General features: G+C 47.2%; 2 protein-coding genes across 4 annotated transcripts in view; both read left to right on the top strand.

Moving 5' to 3' along the window:
* LOC130192988 (C-myc promoter-binding protein-like) overlaps positions 1-1,498 on the top strand; it is a 48,674-nt gene extending 47,176 nt beyond the window's left edge. For both annotated transcript variants that reach the window (XM_056413235.1, XM_056413234.1), the window contains one exon: positions 1-1,498. This exon is cut by the window's left edge and continues 374 nt beyond it. The gene's annotated coding sequence lies outside the window, so the exon portion shown is untranslated.
* A 2,874-nt stretch (positions 1,499-4,372) lies between these two features.
* Positions 4,373-14,792, top strand: LOC130193050 (circadian-associated transcriptional repressor-like). Of its 2 annotated transcripts, XM_056413373.1 has the most exons (7): positions 4,373-4,491; positions 5,583-5,840; positions 10,820-10,895; positions 13,503-13,581; positions 13,951-14,026; positions 14,124-14,171; positions 14,409-14,792. In XM_056413373.1, the coding sequence occupies exons 2-7, from the start codon at positions 5,619-5,621 to the stop codon at positions 14,685-14,687; spliced, it is 780 nt and encodes a 259-aa protein (XP_056269348.1). In that variant the 5' UTR covers positions 4,373-4,491; positions 5,583-5,618; the 3' UTR covers positions 14,688-14,792. The 2 variants fall into 2 exon arrangements, with proteins under 2 accessions (XP_056269348.1, XP_056269349.1); XM_056413374.1 differs by lacking the exon at positions 14,124-14,171.
* The last annotated feature ends 191 nt before the right edge of the window (positions 14,793-14,983 follow it).

Below are 14,983 nucleotides of genomic sequence, written 5' to 3'. Positions count from 1 at the left end.
ATTTATACAAAATAAGCTTTATTTATTGTCCCGTCCGTGTGTCCGGATGGATTCAGTGTCTTTAGCTTTTGTGTGTTAACGAGTCGAAACATCGAAGAAACACAAGAAATGCCCCAAAGATCAATAAAACAATAACATAAATAAAAACAATAAATAAACAAGAACAATAAAACCAAACATCGCTCAACTTCTCAGAGGAAACGATGAAGCGTTTCGTGGTCAGAGCGGTCGGCAGGTATTCCTCGAATGAAAGGAAGCGTTCGTCACACGTGATGCGTTCATGGCCCGTCAGAAAAATGAACGTCAGAAGAAAATGGTGTTTTTTTTACCGCTTCAGTTTGATCCCGGGGCGATTGTTTAAAGAAAACTACTTTCTGAGGGTTAGAACAGCTTTCAGAGCGTGTGGTGCCTCTTGTGGCTGAAATGAGTATTACAACAACAAACACACAACGTCACACCACAGGACAGAATCTTCATATTTAGGATGGAACAAGTTTTCATTCTCACGTCAGAGTCGGACTGAATGTTTGAATGAAGCTTTCTGCTGAAGAGACGTTCAGGTCCAAAACGGGATGTCAGCGCCGGTACTTTCAGTGGAGCGTTTTGTCTCTTCAAGGTTTTTTCCGGTTCCTCACAAACAACCGGCAGCATTTCTCAAAACAGAATTCATCTCGTAGTTTTCATCTTTTTGTTTTTTGTCTGTTTTTACCACGTTGTACTCGCCAAAATAAAAGCTCAAGCAGCTACGATGAAGTCCGTAGAAACCGGAGCGGAAGCTTCAGCTCCTTCAGAGACATCGAGATAAGAGTTCCTGGACACTTAAACACTTAAATCACACGATGAGGTGAAAATATAGAGAATAAATGAACAAATACTGGCCTCAAAAAAAATAAAACATCAACGTTAAGAGTCAAGAACAGCTGATTTAGAAAATACATGACATTAATATATGACATTAATATATGACATTAATATATGACGTTAATACATGACGTTAATATATGACGTTATTTTATTATAGATTTTATAAAGTTAATAATTAGTCGCCATGACAGATCGTCTCTGTGTTTATTTTATCAAACTTTATCAAAACACAAAAATAACTACAAACTCTTCACATTGTGTTTTATTTTGTTGACTTCTCGATGAACAAACGTCTCATTTGCACATTAAAAAAAAGTTCATATTTGATTTCCGCTGAAACTTTAAATTTTCTCTCTGATGAAAGTTGTTGTTCTTCGATTCTGATGAAACTGGAGAAGAAGTTGTTGTTGTTTACGGCTGAAGGAGGACCCTCTGGACCCACAAGGGTCTCATGAGCCTCAGGTCCCTCTGGACCCTTGAGGGTCTCTCTGGACCCTCTGGACCCTCCAGGACTCGGGGGCCCAGCTGGGGGGTCACGTTGTACATTTGTAGAATCACATTTTATAAGATGTGCTGAAGTTCCTGTGAGACGTTGACGAGGTTCTTCTGTAGCAAATAAAACCACTTCATCTCATTGGTGTTGTTGTTGTTGTTTTCTCTGTAAAAAACATACACACACACTCACATATACACACGTACACACACATATGCACACATGTACAGGTACACATATACATGTGTAGATACACACACATGCACACATGTGTAGATAGACGAGTGAAATGTTGCAATGAGCTCATTTGAGAAGAAGAAAGTACACAAGTACTAAGTATTAAGAACTAAGTATTAATACTTAAGTAGTCCACGACCTGAGGTTCTGAAACAGGAAGTAGTAAATGAAAGTTTATTAAAGGTTTAATATGTATATTCTGATGAGTTGTATTCTTATAATCTCAAAACTGTTTCCGCAAATAATAAACGGTAATTTTAACGTAAAGATGCGCTGCAGTCGCACGTCATGTTATCTTAGAGTTAACACTAAATATTGTTACGTTAAATTAAAGTTACGCTTAGTTACCGATACCTTAATTAACATTACGAGAAATAAACATAACGCTAAGTTAACATTAGCTTAATTAACGTTACGCTAAATAAACGTTACGCTAAGTTAACGTTACCTTCATTAACGTTACACTAAATAAACGTTACCTTAGTTAACGTTACGCTAAGTTAACATTACGCTAAATAAACGTTACTCTAAGATAACGTTACCTTAGTTAACCTTACGCTAAATAAACATTCCGCTAAGTTGTATTGGTTCTGCCCACTCTACATATATATATATATATATATATATATATCCTACACAGCGACTCCGTGGAGCTGCTCCTGCTGTTCAGGCCTGAGCTTCAGTCAGGAGAGTATTATTCTGGGCGTGTTCCATAAACACGGACAGGATGATAATTGTCGTGTTTTTGGGGATTCTGCGTTTCGTATTCATCACAAGTAAGAACTTGTTATCACAGCAGCTTCACAGCGAGGCTCGTCCCACGTTCCCCTCTTGCATCCTGTTGTTGTTGTTGTTGTTGTTGTTTTCGACCTGCAGCTCGTCCCCAGCGTCGCTGTCGGTCTTGCCCATGAATTAAATAAACAAACTACAAATTTAGAAGGTGATTAATAAAGATCCTTCTTCTATCCTCGTCGTCTCAAAGTCAGAACAAACAAATCACACGGGCGTCGGAGTTCTCTGAGTTCAGAGCGCCGAGGTCACGGGGTCACAAGGTCACGAGGTCACGCCCTCGCGGTGGAGAAGGCGTGCGGTCGGGCCGACTGCCAGAGAAGCTCGAACAATAAAAAGTATTTACAGCAGCGGTGTCGGATCAGAACCGCCACCGCTGTAACGTTTGATTTAATTCATACGAAACCGCAGTTAGCCTTTCGCTAACGGCCCCCCGGACCCCCGTTAGCCGCACATTTAAGCTATCAAGTCACGAGCGCTCCTTGTGTGATGTGATGTCTGTTGCATGTTTATTTTAACTGATTGAAGAAATATCCAACGATATCCAATGTCTGAGCTGTTCTAATGATTTAGGATTTAAAAGTCGTTTCAACAGCGAGAACATCTTCAGAACAAAACTCAAAGGAAACATTAATAACCGCCGCCGCCACTTCCTAGAGACCTGACCTCTGACCTGCAGCGGATCGCTTTATGTTCAGAGGTCAGAGGTCAGCGGGTCAGGACCGCTGCCCTCATGGTTTAAAATAACACGGCTAAGCCAATCAGAGCTTTGTGGAGAGGATTGAGAACCTCCTCTTCCTGCGTCGCCCACACACACACACACACACACACACTGACACACGCACACACACACACTGACACACGCACACACTGACACATACACTGACACACGCACAGACACACACACACAGACACATACACTCTCACACACTCTCACACACACACAGGTTACTTTAGACTTTAGAGTCTAACTGGCTGTAAACATTTTAGCACCTTCCTGCAAACCTCAAATTATGAGACCAGAGAGACAGACAGGCAGACAGACAGACAGACGGACAGGCAGACAGAGAAACAGACAGACAGACATGCAGAGACACAGGCAGACAGACAGACAGACAGACAGACAGACAGACGAGGATCAGAGTTACATAAGTGTGAAATATATCTGGAGTCACATGTTCAGAGTATCGGCCTGCAGTGAAGCACACACACACACACTCACACACACACACTCACACACACACGCACACACACACAGACACATTCACACTCACACACTCACACACATACAGTGAAAATCGCAGTGTGATTCTGAGCCATGTGAAGATGTCTGTGACCAGCAGGAGACGACATAATACATAATACATTTACATAATACATATATAAATATATATGTATATATATGCATATACACACATATATATGTATATTGTATATATACATATATATATGTGTGTGTATATATATACATATATATATGTATGTGTATACATATATACATATCCATATATTTATACATATATACATATATATATATATACATATAAATACATATAAAGCCATCTTCAGTCCTCCAGAAGTTCATGAGGAAGTTCTTAAATAAGAACTTCCTCTCGAGCTGATTGTCATCAGCAACACGTGCGTGTTTATTGAGATATTGGACATTTCCTGGATGTCCTTTAACGCAGCTTTAATTAGCCCCCTGCGCGCGTCACGTGCTGCAGTGCGACTCCAATGGAGGAGCTTAATTGAAGGAGCACGGGCCGTGACGCGCGCGCACTGTTTCGTGGTGACGTAATCACGTGTGTTCTCTCTTCTGTTGTTCTGTTCTGTCGTTTATTTTTCCACTATAGTTTTAATTTGTGTGTGCGCGTGCGCATGCGTGCGTGAGAGGAGCTTCAGACTGGCGGGGTGCCCCGCCCCTCTCGGACACGTTGCCCAGGGAGAGGCTGCACGCGCTGGATGGGACTCCTGCGTCTGCTGCGTTCATGGTCTCACTCCTTCATCATCTTCATCTTCATCAGTGGGCTCGGTCCGTCAGCGCGTCCGCACCTCGCCGCGTGTCCTCACGTGCCCGAGCCGGACGGGAAACGCGCGTTCCACTACTGGTAAGTCACGGTCTGCGGCTCGCGCCCGCGCAAACACTCACGCGCACAACTCACCTGGATTCTTAATGGGTATTCTAGGTTTTTCTCGGCGGTGGCAGTGAGAGCGCTGAATGTTTGCCGGGTTGAAGCGCAGCGGCGCGCGCGCGGGGCTCGAACGCGCGCGCGCAGCCTTTGGGTTCAATTACCGCCCTCTGGTGGCGGAGGTGTGTTCTGCACACGGAGGCGTGTGCGTGTGTCTGTGCGCGTGCATGTGCTTTAAAAATTTTGTCTTCTTAGAAGTTGAGGGAAGATGAACGCGTCAGGGTCACTTGGATCAGCAGCGCGCGTGCGTTGAGTGGGGGGGGGGTGTTGTGTTTTCCTTTTCTTACATAATGGTCTCGACCTGCCCCCCCCCCCCCCCCTGGAGGAGACAGAGGGGTATTTAATCTACTTCCGGTCTCTTGTTCCTGGTTCACTGGAATATAAAGAATCGTCTCTCCGCCACTCGGTAAAGTTTATTAATATTAATATTAATAGTGAAGCAATGTTTAAAAACTGAATGTCTGGTTGTCAGCCAATTGACTCATGGACGATACTTGTGTGTGTGTATGTGTGTGTGTGTGTGTGTGTGTTGGTTCTGGAGCACATAATAATAATAATTATTATTATAATAATGCCGTTTCTAAAATAGAGATTCATTTTGCTGGAGAAATACGGATTTCTTAAATTGTACAGTATGTGTTTGTTTATTTGTTTGTTCCACTTCGAGTCGTATTTGTTTACTGTTCAGTCTGAAAACCGGTGACACGAGTTCCTCAGAGCTCAAAGTCTTTAAACTAAAGAAACCACAGAGGTTTTATTTAGACTTGTGCTTCTTAATGACATTTTATATATATATATATATATATATATATATATAATTTAAAGATGTAGTTTGTTTTAAGGCTGTTCCTGATGTCGCTCTTTACTAAGTTTATCACATTTGATGAAAGTAGAGTGACAGAAAATCACAGTTGACAGGAAGCTGGTGATAGGAAGCCGGTGACAGGAAGCCGTTGACAGGAAGCCGGTGACAGGAAGCCGGTAACAGGAAGCTGGTTGTCTGCCTCCAGGTCCGTGATGCTCTCCGCTGACGGCTGACCTCTGACATGTCGACCTCAGAGTCTGACGACTCCATCGATTGGCTCGCCAGCGACGAGGACGGCGGCCCCAAGAGTTCAAGTCCTCATCGCGCAGAGGAGTCGCCTCTTCCTCTTCCTCCTCCGGCGAGCGAGCGTCTCTCTGCGGCGCCGAGGCGGCGTCCGAGCGGGAGGAGAAGAGGCGGAGCAAAGACGCCGCCGGAGACCGAGGAGGAGCTGTTCTCCCAGAAGGTGAGAGCTTCACACACACTCCAAGCTGACTCCTCCCCTTTAGCTCTTTAGGTGCGGGGTCACATGACTTGACTCGACTTTCTCGTGACCTCAAAGCGTCCAATCACGTTGCAGGAATTAATTAAAGAGTTCCCACGAGTGACCGCATGATAAAGGTCAGTAAAGGTCAGTAAAGGTCAGTAAAGGTCAGTAAGCATCCGGCTCATCTGTCCTGTTGGGTCTTCTTCAAGTCTTTATTTAGGAACGTTTTATGGTTACTATAATTCTTTATTTTCATTGTTCAGCAAAAGTTACATAATCTAGTTTAAAGGAGATGAGAGTAAAAAAAGTAATTATTATTTCAAAATTGAATTTCAGGAATCCAAAGTTTACTGAAACCGACGAGCAGAAGAAAATATATAAATATATTAAAGAGAAACTGCCCCCCCCCCCCCCCCCTGGCGGGCGCTTTGTAAATGTGTTATCAGTCACTTAGAAATCTATGAGGCCAGAGGAGGGATGATGAGGAGCTGTCACACACACATACAAACACACACACACATACAAACACACACACAAACACACACACACACACAAACACACACATACACACACACACACATACAAACACACACACACATACATACACACACACAAACACACACACACACATACAAACACACACATACACATACAAACACACACACATACAAACACACACACACACAAACATATATATATATAAAACACATATATACATATATAAACACACATATATAAACACATATATACATAACACATATATATACACACACACATATATAAACATATATATATATATATATATAAACACACACACACACACACTACACACACATACACATACAAACATACAAACACACACACATACAAACACACACATACACATACAAACACGCACATACAAACACACACACACACTACACACACACATACACATACAAACACATACAAACACACACACACATACATACACACACACAAACACACACATACACACACACACACATACAAACACACACACACACAAACACACACATCTGATGGCGCCGCGATGGCGCCGCGAAAGGTCGCCTCGGTGTGTTGGTGCGCGATGTTTTTTATTGTCTTCGTTTTAAATACTGTTTTCTGCTGTGATTCCCAGAGCTCTTTCACCAGAGAAGAGCTCTTGAACATCAGGGGAACAACTCCAGCGGATTTACTTCCAACGTTTTTAACTTCTGTGGAGTTACTGGACATTTTTGTAAAAGGTGTGCTCACCTTCGCCCACGTGGTGAAACGCCGCGGAGAGGGAACGTTCGGGCGCTTATGCGGCCACGGAAACGGGATCTCGTACAGCGCTGCCGGGCATATTTCTCCAACGTCCGCTCACTGTGCAACAAACTGGACGAACTCCAGCTGCTGGTGGGGAGAGACAGAGACTTCTCCTCATCCTCCGTTCTGTGTTTCACGGAATCATGGCTTAGTGGCTCGATACCAGACTCTGCGCTCCAGCTCGCTGGCTTCCAGCTGTTCCGAGCGGACCGGGTCACGGAGCTCTCCGGAAAAAAAAAGGGTGGAGGAATCTGCTTTTACCTCAACAACGGCTGGTGCAACGACGTAACGGTGATTCTACAGCACTGTTCGCCGGACCTGGAATCTTTTATCATTCACTGCAAACCCTTCTACTCCCCACGTGAGTTCGCTTCATTCATCCTGGCCGGAGTTTACATGCCGCCGCAGGGGAACGTGAACGAGGCACAACAGACACTCGCTGAACAGATACGGCGTGTGGAGCGGACCTTCCCGGACTCTTTAGTTATTGTACTCGGGGATTTTAACAAAGGAAACCTCAGCCACGAACTCGCTAAATATAGACAGTTAATTAAATGCCCTACCAGAGAGAAGAGCATTCTGGACCACTGCTACACAACAATCAGCAGGGCCTATCACGCCGTCCCTCGAGCTGCACTGGGAAACTCTGACCACGTCATGGTTCATCTGATTCCTCATACAGGCAGAGACTAAAGCTCTGCAAACCTGTCGTGAGGAAGTTCAAGAAGTGGACCAGTGAGGCTCTCGAGGATCTACCGGCGTGCTTTGACTGTACTGACTGGGATGTCTTCAGGACTGCTACCAACAGCCTGGATGAGTACACAGAGGCTGTAACTTCCTACATCAGCTTCTGTGAGGACAGCTGTATTCCATCCAGCTCCAGGGTGAGTTATAACAACGACAAACCCTGGTTCACAGCGGAGCTCAGGAAGCTAAGACTGCAGAAGGACCAGGCATTCAGGAGTGGGGACAAGGACCTGTACACAGAGTCCAAATACAGGTTTAGCAAGGCGGTGAGAGATGCTAACGACTGTACTCTGAGAAACTGCAACAGCAGCTCTCAGCAAACGACTCTGCTTCTGTCTGGAGAGGGCTCAGGCAGATCACCAACTACAAGCCCAAATCACCCCACTCCATGAACAATGTGCTTCTGGCAGACGAGCTAAATGAGTTCTACTGCCGCTTTGAAAGACAATGGAGCAGTCCTGAGACCATCCCCACAGCCCCACCAACAAGCCACAGACCATCAGCCCACCCTCCCCAGCCCATCAGGGGCTCACCCCTCTGGCGCACCCTCCATCAACTCAGCGACGCGCCTCGTCATCCTGGAGAGAGCACTCAACAGGCTGTTTAAAAGCAGAACCCCGCAAAGCAGCGGGCCCGGACTCCGTCTCCCCTCCACCCTGAAGCACTGTGCTGACCAGCTGTCTCCGGTGTTCACCGACATCTTCAACACCTCCCTGGAGACATGCCACGTTCCAGCCTGCTTCAAGGCCTCCACCATCATCCCGTCCCAAAAACCCAAGATCACAGGACTCAATGACTACAGGCCCGTCGCCTGACCTCTGTGGTCATGAAGTCCTTTGAACGCTTGGTCCTGTCACACCTCAAGACCATCACCGACCCACTCCTGGACCCCTGCAGTTCGACTACAGAGCCAACAGGTCTGCAGCCGATGCAGTCAACATGGCCCTTCACTACATCCTCCAGCATCTGGACTCCCGCGGTACCCACGCCAGGATCCTGTTTGTGGACTTCAGCTCTGCCTTCAATTCCATCATCCCGTCCCTGTTGCAGGACAAGCTCTCCCAGCTGCACGTGCCCGACTCCACCTGCAGGTGGATCACAGACTTCCTGACCGACAGGAAGCAGCACGTGAGGCTGGGGAAACACGTCTCAGGCTCCCGGACCACCAGCACAGGTTCCCCAAGGCTGTGTTCTCTCCCTCTGCTGTTCTCCTGTACACCAACAGCTGCACCTCCAGTCACCAGTCCGTCAAGCTCCTAAAGTTCGCGGATGACACCACCCTCATTGGACTCATCTCTGGCGGGACGAGACCGCCTACAGGTGGGAGACTGACCACCTGGTGACCTGGTGCAGCCAGAACAACCTGGAGCTCAACGCCTGAAGACAGTGGAGATGGTTGTGGATTTCAGGAGGAATGCAGCCCCACCCGCCCTCTCATCCTGTGTGACTCCCCGTCGACGCTGTGGAGTCCTACCGCTTCCTGGGCTCCATCATCTCCCAGGACCTCAAGTGGGAGCTGAACATCGGCTCCATCTCCAAGAAGGCCCAGCAGAGGATGTTCTTCCTGAGGCAGCTGAGGAAATTCAACCTGCCAGGGAAGATGATGGTACAGTTCTACACGGCCATCGTTGAGTCCATCATCTGCTCCTCCATCACCGCCTGGCACCCTGCAGCCACAGCCAAAGACAAGCGCAGGCTCCAGAGCATCATCCGCTCGGCCGAGAGGCTTATCGGCTGCAATCTGCCTTCCTCCAGGTCCTGTTCACTTCCAGGTCACTGAAGCGGGCCAGAAAGATTGTCGCCGACCCTCCCACCCTGGACACTCCTGTTCGAGTCCCTCCTCGGGAGGAGGCTGCCGTCCATCATGACCACGACCTCCCGCCACACCAATAGCTTTTTCCCGACGGCGGTCGGGCTCATCAATGGACCCCGGGACTGACTGACTGTCACCCCCAGGACTACCACCTCTTCTTCCACCTTCCTCTCTCCTCCTTCTTCCCGCTCCTTCCTCTTCCTCCTCCTCCCTCTTCCTCCCACTCCTCCTCCCTCCTTGCGTTGATTGTTGTTTGTCATGTCCAAATGTTGCACCTTCCACCAAAAAAAATTCCTCGTTTGTTTGTGAAAACATTCATTCTTTGGCAATAAACCTGTTTCTGATTCTGATTCTGATCTGACATACACACACACACACATACAAACACACACATACACATACAAACACACACACATACAAACACGCACATACAAACACACACACACACACACACATACAAACACACACACACACACACACACACACACACACATACAAACACACACACATACAAACACGCACACACACACACACACACACACATACACATACAAACACATACAAACACACATACAAACACACACATACAAACATACACACACACACACACATACAAACACACACATACACACACATTATATACACACATATATATATACACACACATACAAACACATACACATACACATTAAAACACACACACATACAAACACACACATACACACACACACATACAAACACACATACACACACACACACACACACACACACACACACATACAAACACACACATACAAACACACACATACACATACAAACACACATACACATACAAACACACACATACACATACAAACACACACATACAAACACACATACACACACACATACACATACAAACACACATACACATACAAACACACACATACAAACACATACACATACACATTAAAACACAAACACACACACACACATACACACACACATACAAACACACACACACATACAAACACACACACACACACACATACAAACACACACACACACACAAACACACACACACTCTAACTCTCCTCTGTCCTGGCAGAGCGCTGAGCTGCAGCGCTACCTCCAGCCTCTATCCTCCATGCTGCAGGACCTGAGGTCAGGAAGGTACTCCTCATGTGAGTGTATCACTCCTCATGTGAGTGTGTCACTCCTCATGTGAGTGTGTCACTCCTCATGTGAGTGTGTCACTCCTCATGTGAGTGTATCACTCCTCATGTGAGTGTGTCACTCCTCATGTGTGTGTATCACTCCTCATGTGAGTGTATCACTCCTCATGTGAGTGTGTCACTCCTCATGTGTGTGTATCACTCCTCATGTGAGTGTATCACTCCTCATGTGTGTGTATCACTCCTCATGTGAGTGTGTCACTCCTCATGTGAGTGTGTCACTCCTCATGTGTGTGTATCACTCCTCATGTGAGTGTATCACTCCTCATGTGTGTGTATCACTCCTCATGTGAGTGTGTCACTCCTCATGTGAGTGTATCACTCCTCATGTGAGTGTGTCACTCCTCATGTGTGTGTATCACTCCTCATGTGAGTGTGTCACTCCTCGTGTGAGTGTATCACTCCTCATGTGAGTGTGTCACTCCTCGTGTGTGTATCACTCCTCATGTGAGTGTGTCACTCCTCGTGTGAGTGTATCACTCCTCATGTGAGTGTGTCACTCCTCATGTGTGTGTATCACTCCTCATGTGAGTGTGTCACTCCTCGTGTGAGTGTATCACTCCTCATGTGAGTGTGTCACTCCTCGTGTGTGTATCACTCCTCATGTGAGTGTGTCACTCCTCGTGTGAGTGTATCACTCCTCGTGTGAGTGTGTCACTCCTCATGTGAGTGTGTCACTCCTCATGTGAGTGTGTCACTCCTCGTGTGAGTGTATCACTCCTCATGTGAGTGTGTCACTCCTCATGTGAGTGTGTCACTCCTCATGTGAGTGTATCACTCCTCATGTGAGTGTATCACTCCTCATGTGAGTGTATCACTCCTCATGTGAGTGTATCACTCCTCATGTGAGTGTGTCACTCCTCATGTGAGTGTATCACTCCTCATGTGAGTGTGTCACTCCTCATGTGAGTGTGTCACTCCTCATGTGAGTGTGTCACTCCTCATGTGAGTGTGTCACTCCTCGTGTGTGTGTATCACTCCTCGTGTGAGTGTGTATCACTCCTCGTGTGAGTGTGTCACTCCTCGTGTGAGTGTATCACTCCTCATGTGAGTGTGTCACTCCTCATGTGAGTGTATCACTCCTCGTGTGAGTGTGTCACTCCTCATGTGAGTGTGTATCACTCCTCATGTGAGTGTGTCACTCCTCGTGTGAGTGTGTCACTCCTCGTGTGAGTGTGTCACTCCTCGTGTGAGTGTGTCACTCCTCGTGTGAGTGTGTCACTCCTCGTGTGAGTGTGTCACTCCTCGTGTGAGTGTGTCACTCCTCGTGTGAGTGTGTCACTCCTCGTGTGAGTGTATCACTCCTCGTGTGTGTGTATCACTCCTCATGTGAGTGTATCACTCCTCATGTGAGTGTGTCACTCCTCATGTGAGTGTGTCACTCCTCATGTGAGTGTGTCACTCCTCATGTGAGTGTATCACTCCTCATGTGAGTGTGTCACTCCTCGTGTGAGTGTGTCACTCCTCATGTGAGTGTGTCACTCCTCATGTGAGTGTATCACTCCTCGTGTGAGTGTGTCACTCCTCGTGTGAGTGTATCACTCCTCGTGTGAGTGTGTCACTCCTCGTGTGAGTGTGTCACTCCTCGTGTGAGTGTGTCACTCCTCGTGTGAGTGTGTCACTCCTCGTGTGAGTGTGTCACTCCTCGTGTGAGTGTGTCACTCCTCGTGTGAGTGTGTCACTCCTCGTGTGAGTGTGTCACTCCTCGTGAGTGTGTCACTCCTCGTGAGTGTGTCACTCCTCGTGTGAGTGTGTCACTCCTCGTGTGAGTGTGTCACTCCTCGTGTGAGTGTGTCACTCCTCGTGTGAGTGTGTCACTCCTCGTGTGAGTGTGTCACTCCTCGTGTGTGTGTATCACTCCTCACGTGAGTGTATCACTCCTCGTGTGTGTGTATCACTCCTCGTGTGAGTGTGTCACTCCTCGTGTGAGTGTATCACTCCTCGTGTGAGTGTGTCACTCCTCGTGTGTGAGTGTGTCACTCCTCGTGTGTGAGTGTCACTCCTCGTGTGTGAGTGTATCACTCCTCGTGTGTGAGTGTATCACTCCTCGTGTGAGTGTATCACTCCTCGTGTGAGTGTATCACTCCTCGTGTGAGTGTGTCACTCCTCGTGTGAGTGTGTCACTCCTCGTGTGAGTGTGTCACTCCTCGTGTGTGTGTATCACTCCTCGTGTGAGTGTGTCACTCCTCGTGTGTGAGTGTGTCACTCCTCGTGTGTGAGTGTATCACTCCTCGTGTGTGAGTGTATCACTCATGTGTGTATCACTCCTCGTGTGAGTGTGTCACTCCTCGTGTGTGAGTGTATCACTCCTCGTGTGTGTGTATCACTCCTCGTGTGTGTGTATCACTCCTCGTGTGTGAGTGTCACTCCTCGTGTGTGTGTGTATCACTCCTCGTGTGAGTGTGTATCACTCCTCGTGTGAGTGTGTCACTCCTCGTGTGTGTGTGTATCACTCCTCGTGTGAGAGTGTATCACTCCTCGTGTGTGTGTGTATCACTCCTCATGTGAGTGTGTCACTCCTCGTGTGTGTGTATCACTCCTCTTTTCCTCCTGCAGGTCTCAGTAGTTTCCAGGAGAGAGTTGCAATGGACCGGATCCAGAGAATAATGGGGGTCCTTGAGAACCCGCTGACAGGGTTAGTACCTTAAAGGGTCTGGACCTGGTCCACATGGACATGGTCCTCCTGGACCTGGTCCTCCTGTAACACTTTGACAATTTACATCAAATTATTTAATAAATATTATTCTGAAACGTTCCATTTTGCTTTCACGTTTTAAGAAAAGAAAAGAATAACTTGCATTTTTTCTCTTGTTTTCACAAAGACATTAATTTATATTAATTGTTCTTTTTGTGAAGTTTCATTTATGGACTTTACTATTTCTACTTTCCCTTTTAATCAAACGTTTAATGATCGTCGTTCGACCCCGTCTGTCGCCGTGCAAAGGGATCAGCACTGAGTCCTTGAGTCCTTTCCTCACCCCTTATCTCCTCCCCTCTCCTCCAGAGGACGCGTCCTCCTGAAGGTGGAGGCGATGCTTCACAGCTGGTTCCCTCACGCCGGACCCCCCGCGGAGCCGAAGGTAAGCATGGTCACAATCAATGAACCTCCGAGTATTGATCGATCGATACGTCTCTGAACCTTTTGTGTTTCCCCTCGTCGCTTTTTGTCTTCTTGAGTGTCTCTACAAAATAAAAGCCCTGCTCTCTGGAACCAGCACATCACAAGTATGATAAGATATTATATATAGATGTAAATATACTTGTATATATTATATATAGTGACCTCTAGTGGTGAGGTTGTGTGTGGAGAACTACGGTGGCCTTCAGGGGACACGTGGCAACATGAAGGAGCCGGTTTGTCCGTTCTGGGCTCCTGTAGAAACGCGCTGAGCCGATTCACTAAATATTATACGACGCTGGCCCTTTAACTGAAAGTGATGTAATCCTCTTCCTCTCCTTCAGCGTCATGGCGGCGCCTCCTCTCCTCCTCCATCCTCGCTCTGCTCCTCCAGGCGGCTCCACCCGTTGCCCGTCTGCATCCTGACTAGACCGGGACCTAGACCGGGTCGCCGCCGCCAAGGAGCGACTCAGGACAGCTCCGTCTCCTCCAGCACCGACTCGCCGCCGCGCCGCCTCGGCTTCAAGGTCCGCTCGCCGTGTCTGGAGCGCCTCCTCCTGGCGAAGGAGAGCGTCGTCGCTCCCCGGGCGGAGAGGGAGGAGCTACAAGGCCTTAACAAATGAGCATGTTTCAAAGTCTTCATCTTTTTTATTATTATTTACAACTTGAGGCTCAGATTGTGAGTCTGAATGTGAACCAACATTTAAAACGTGTCCTTCTTCCCCCGACGGAACTCTTCTCTCTCTTTGGGTTCTAAACATTCCTGACACGACCCGGTTTGACCCCGACGGGCCACCGTCTGCTTTTGCGTTTCAGGCTGAACAGAAACATCAACAATGGTAACCGAATACATTTTAAATACAATACTCGCTTCACACTCAGAGCTCCAGAGACCGTTTATGTCCCTGAACGCCTCCCC

This window comes from Pseudoliparis swirei, chromosome 4 (assembly GCF_029220125.1).
Source record: "Pseudoliparis swirei isolate HS2019 ecotype Mariana Trench chromosome 4, NWPU_hadal_v1, whole genome shotgun sequence".
In the NCBI taxonomy this organism is placed as follows: Eukaryota; Metazoa; Chordata; class Actinopteri; order Perciformes; family Liparidae; genus Pseudoliparis; species Pseudoliparis swirei.
The sequence above is the reverse complement of the archived record's forward strand: the minus strand, read 5'-3'. Positions and strand labels throughout refer to the sequence as shown.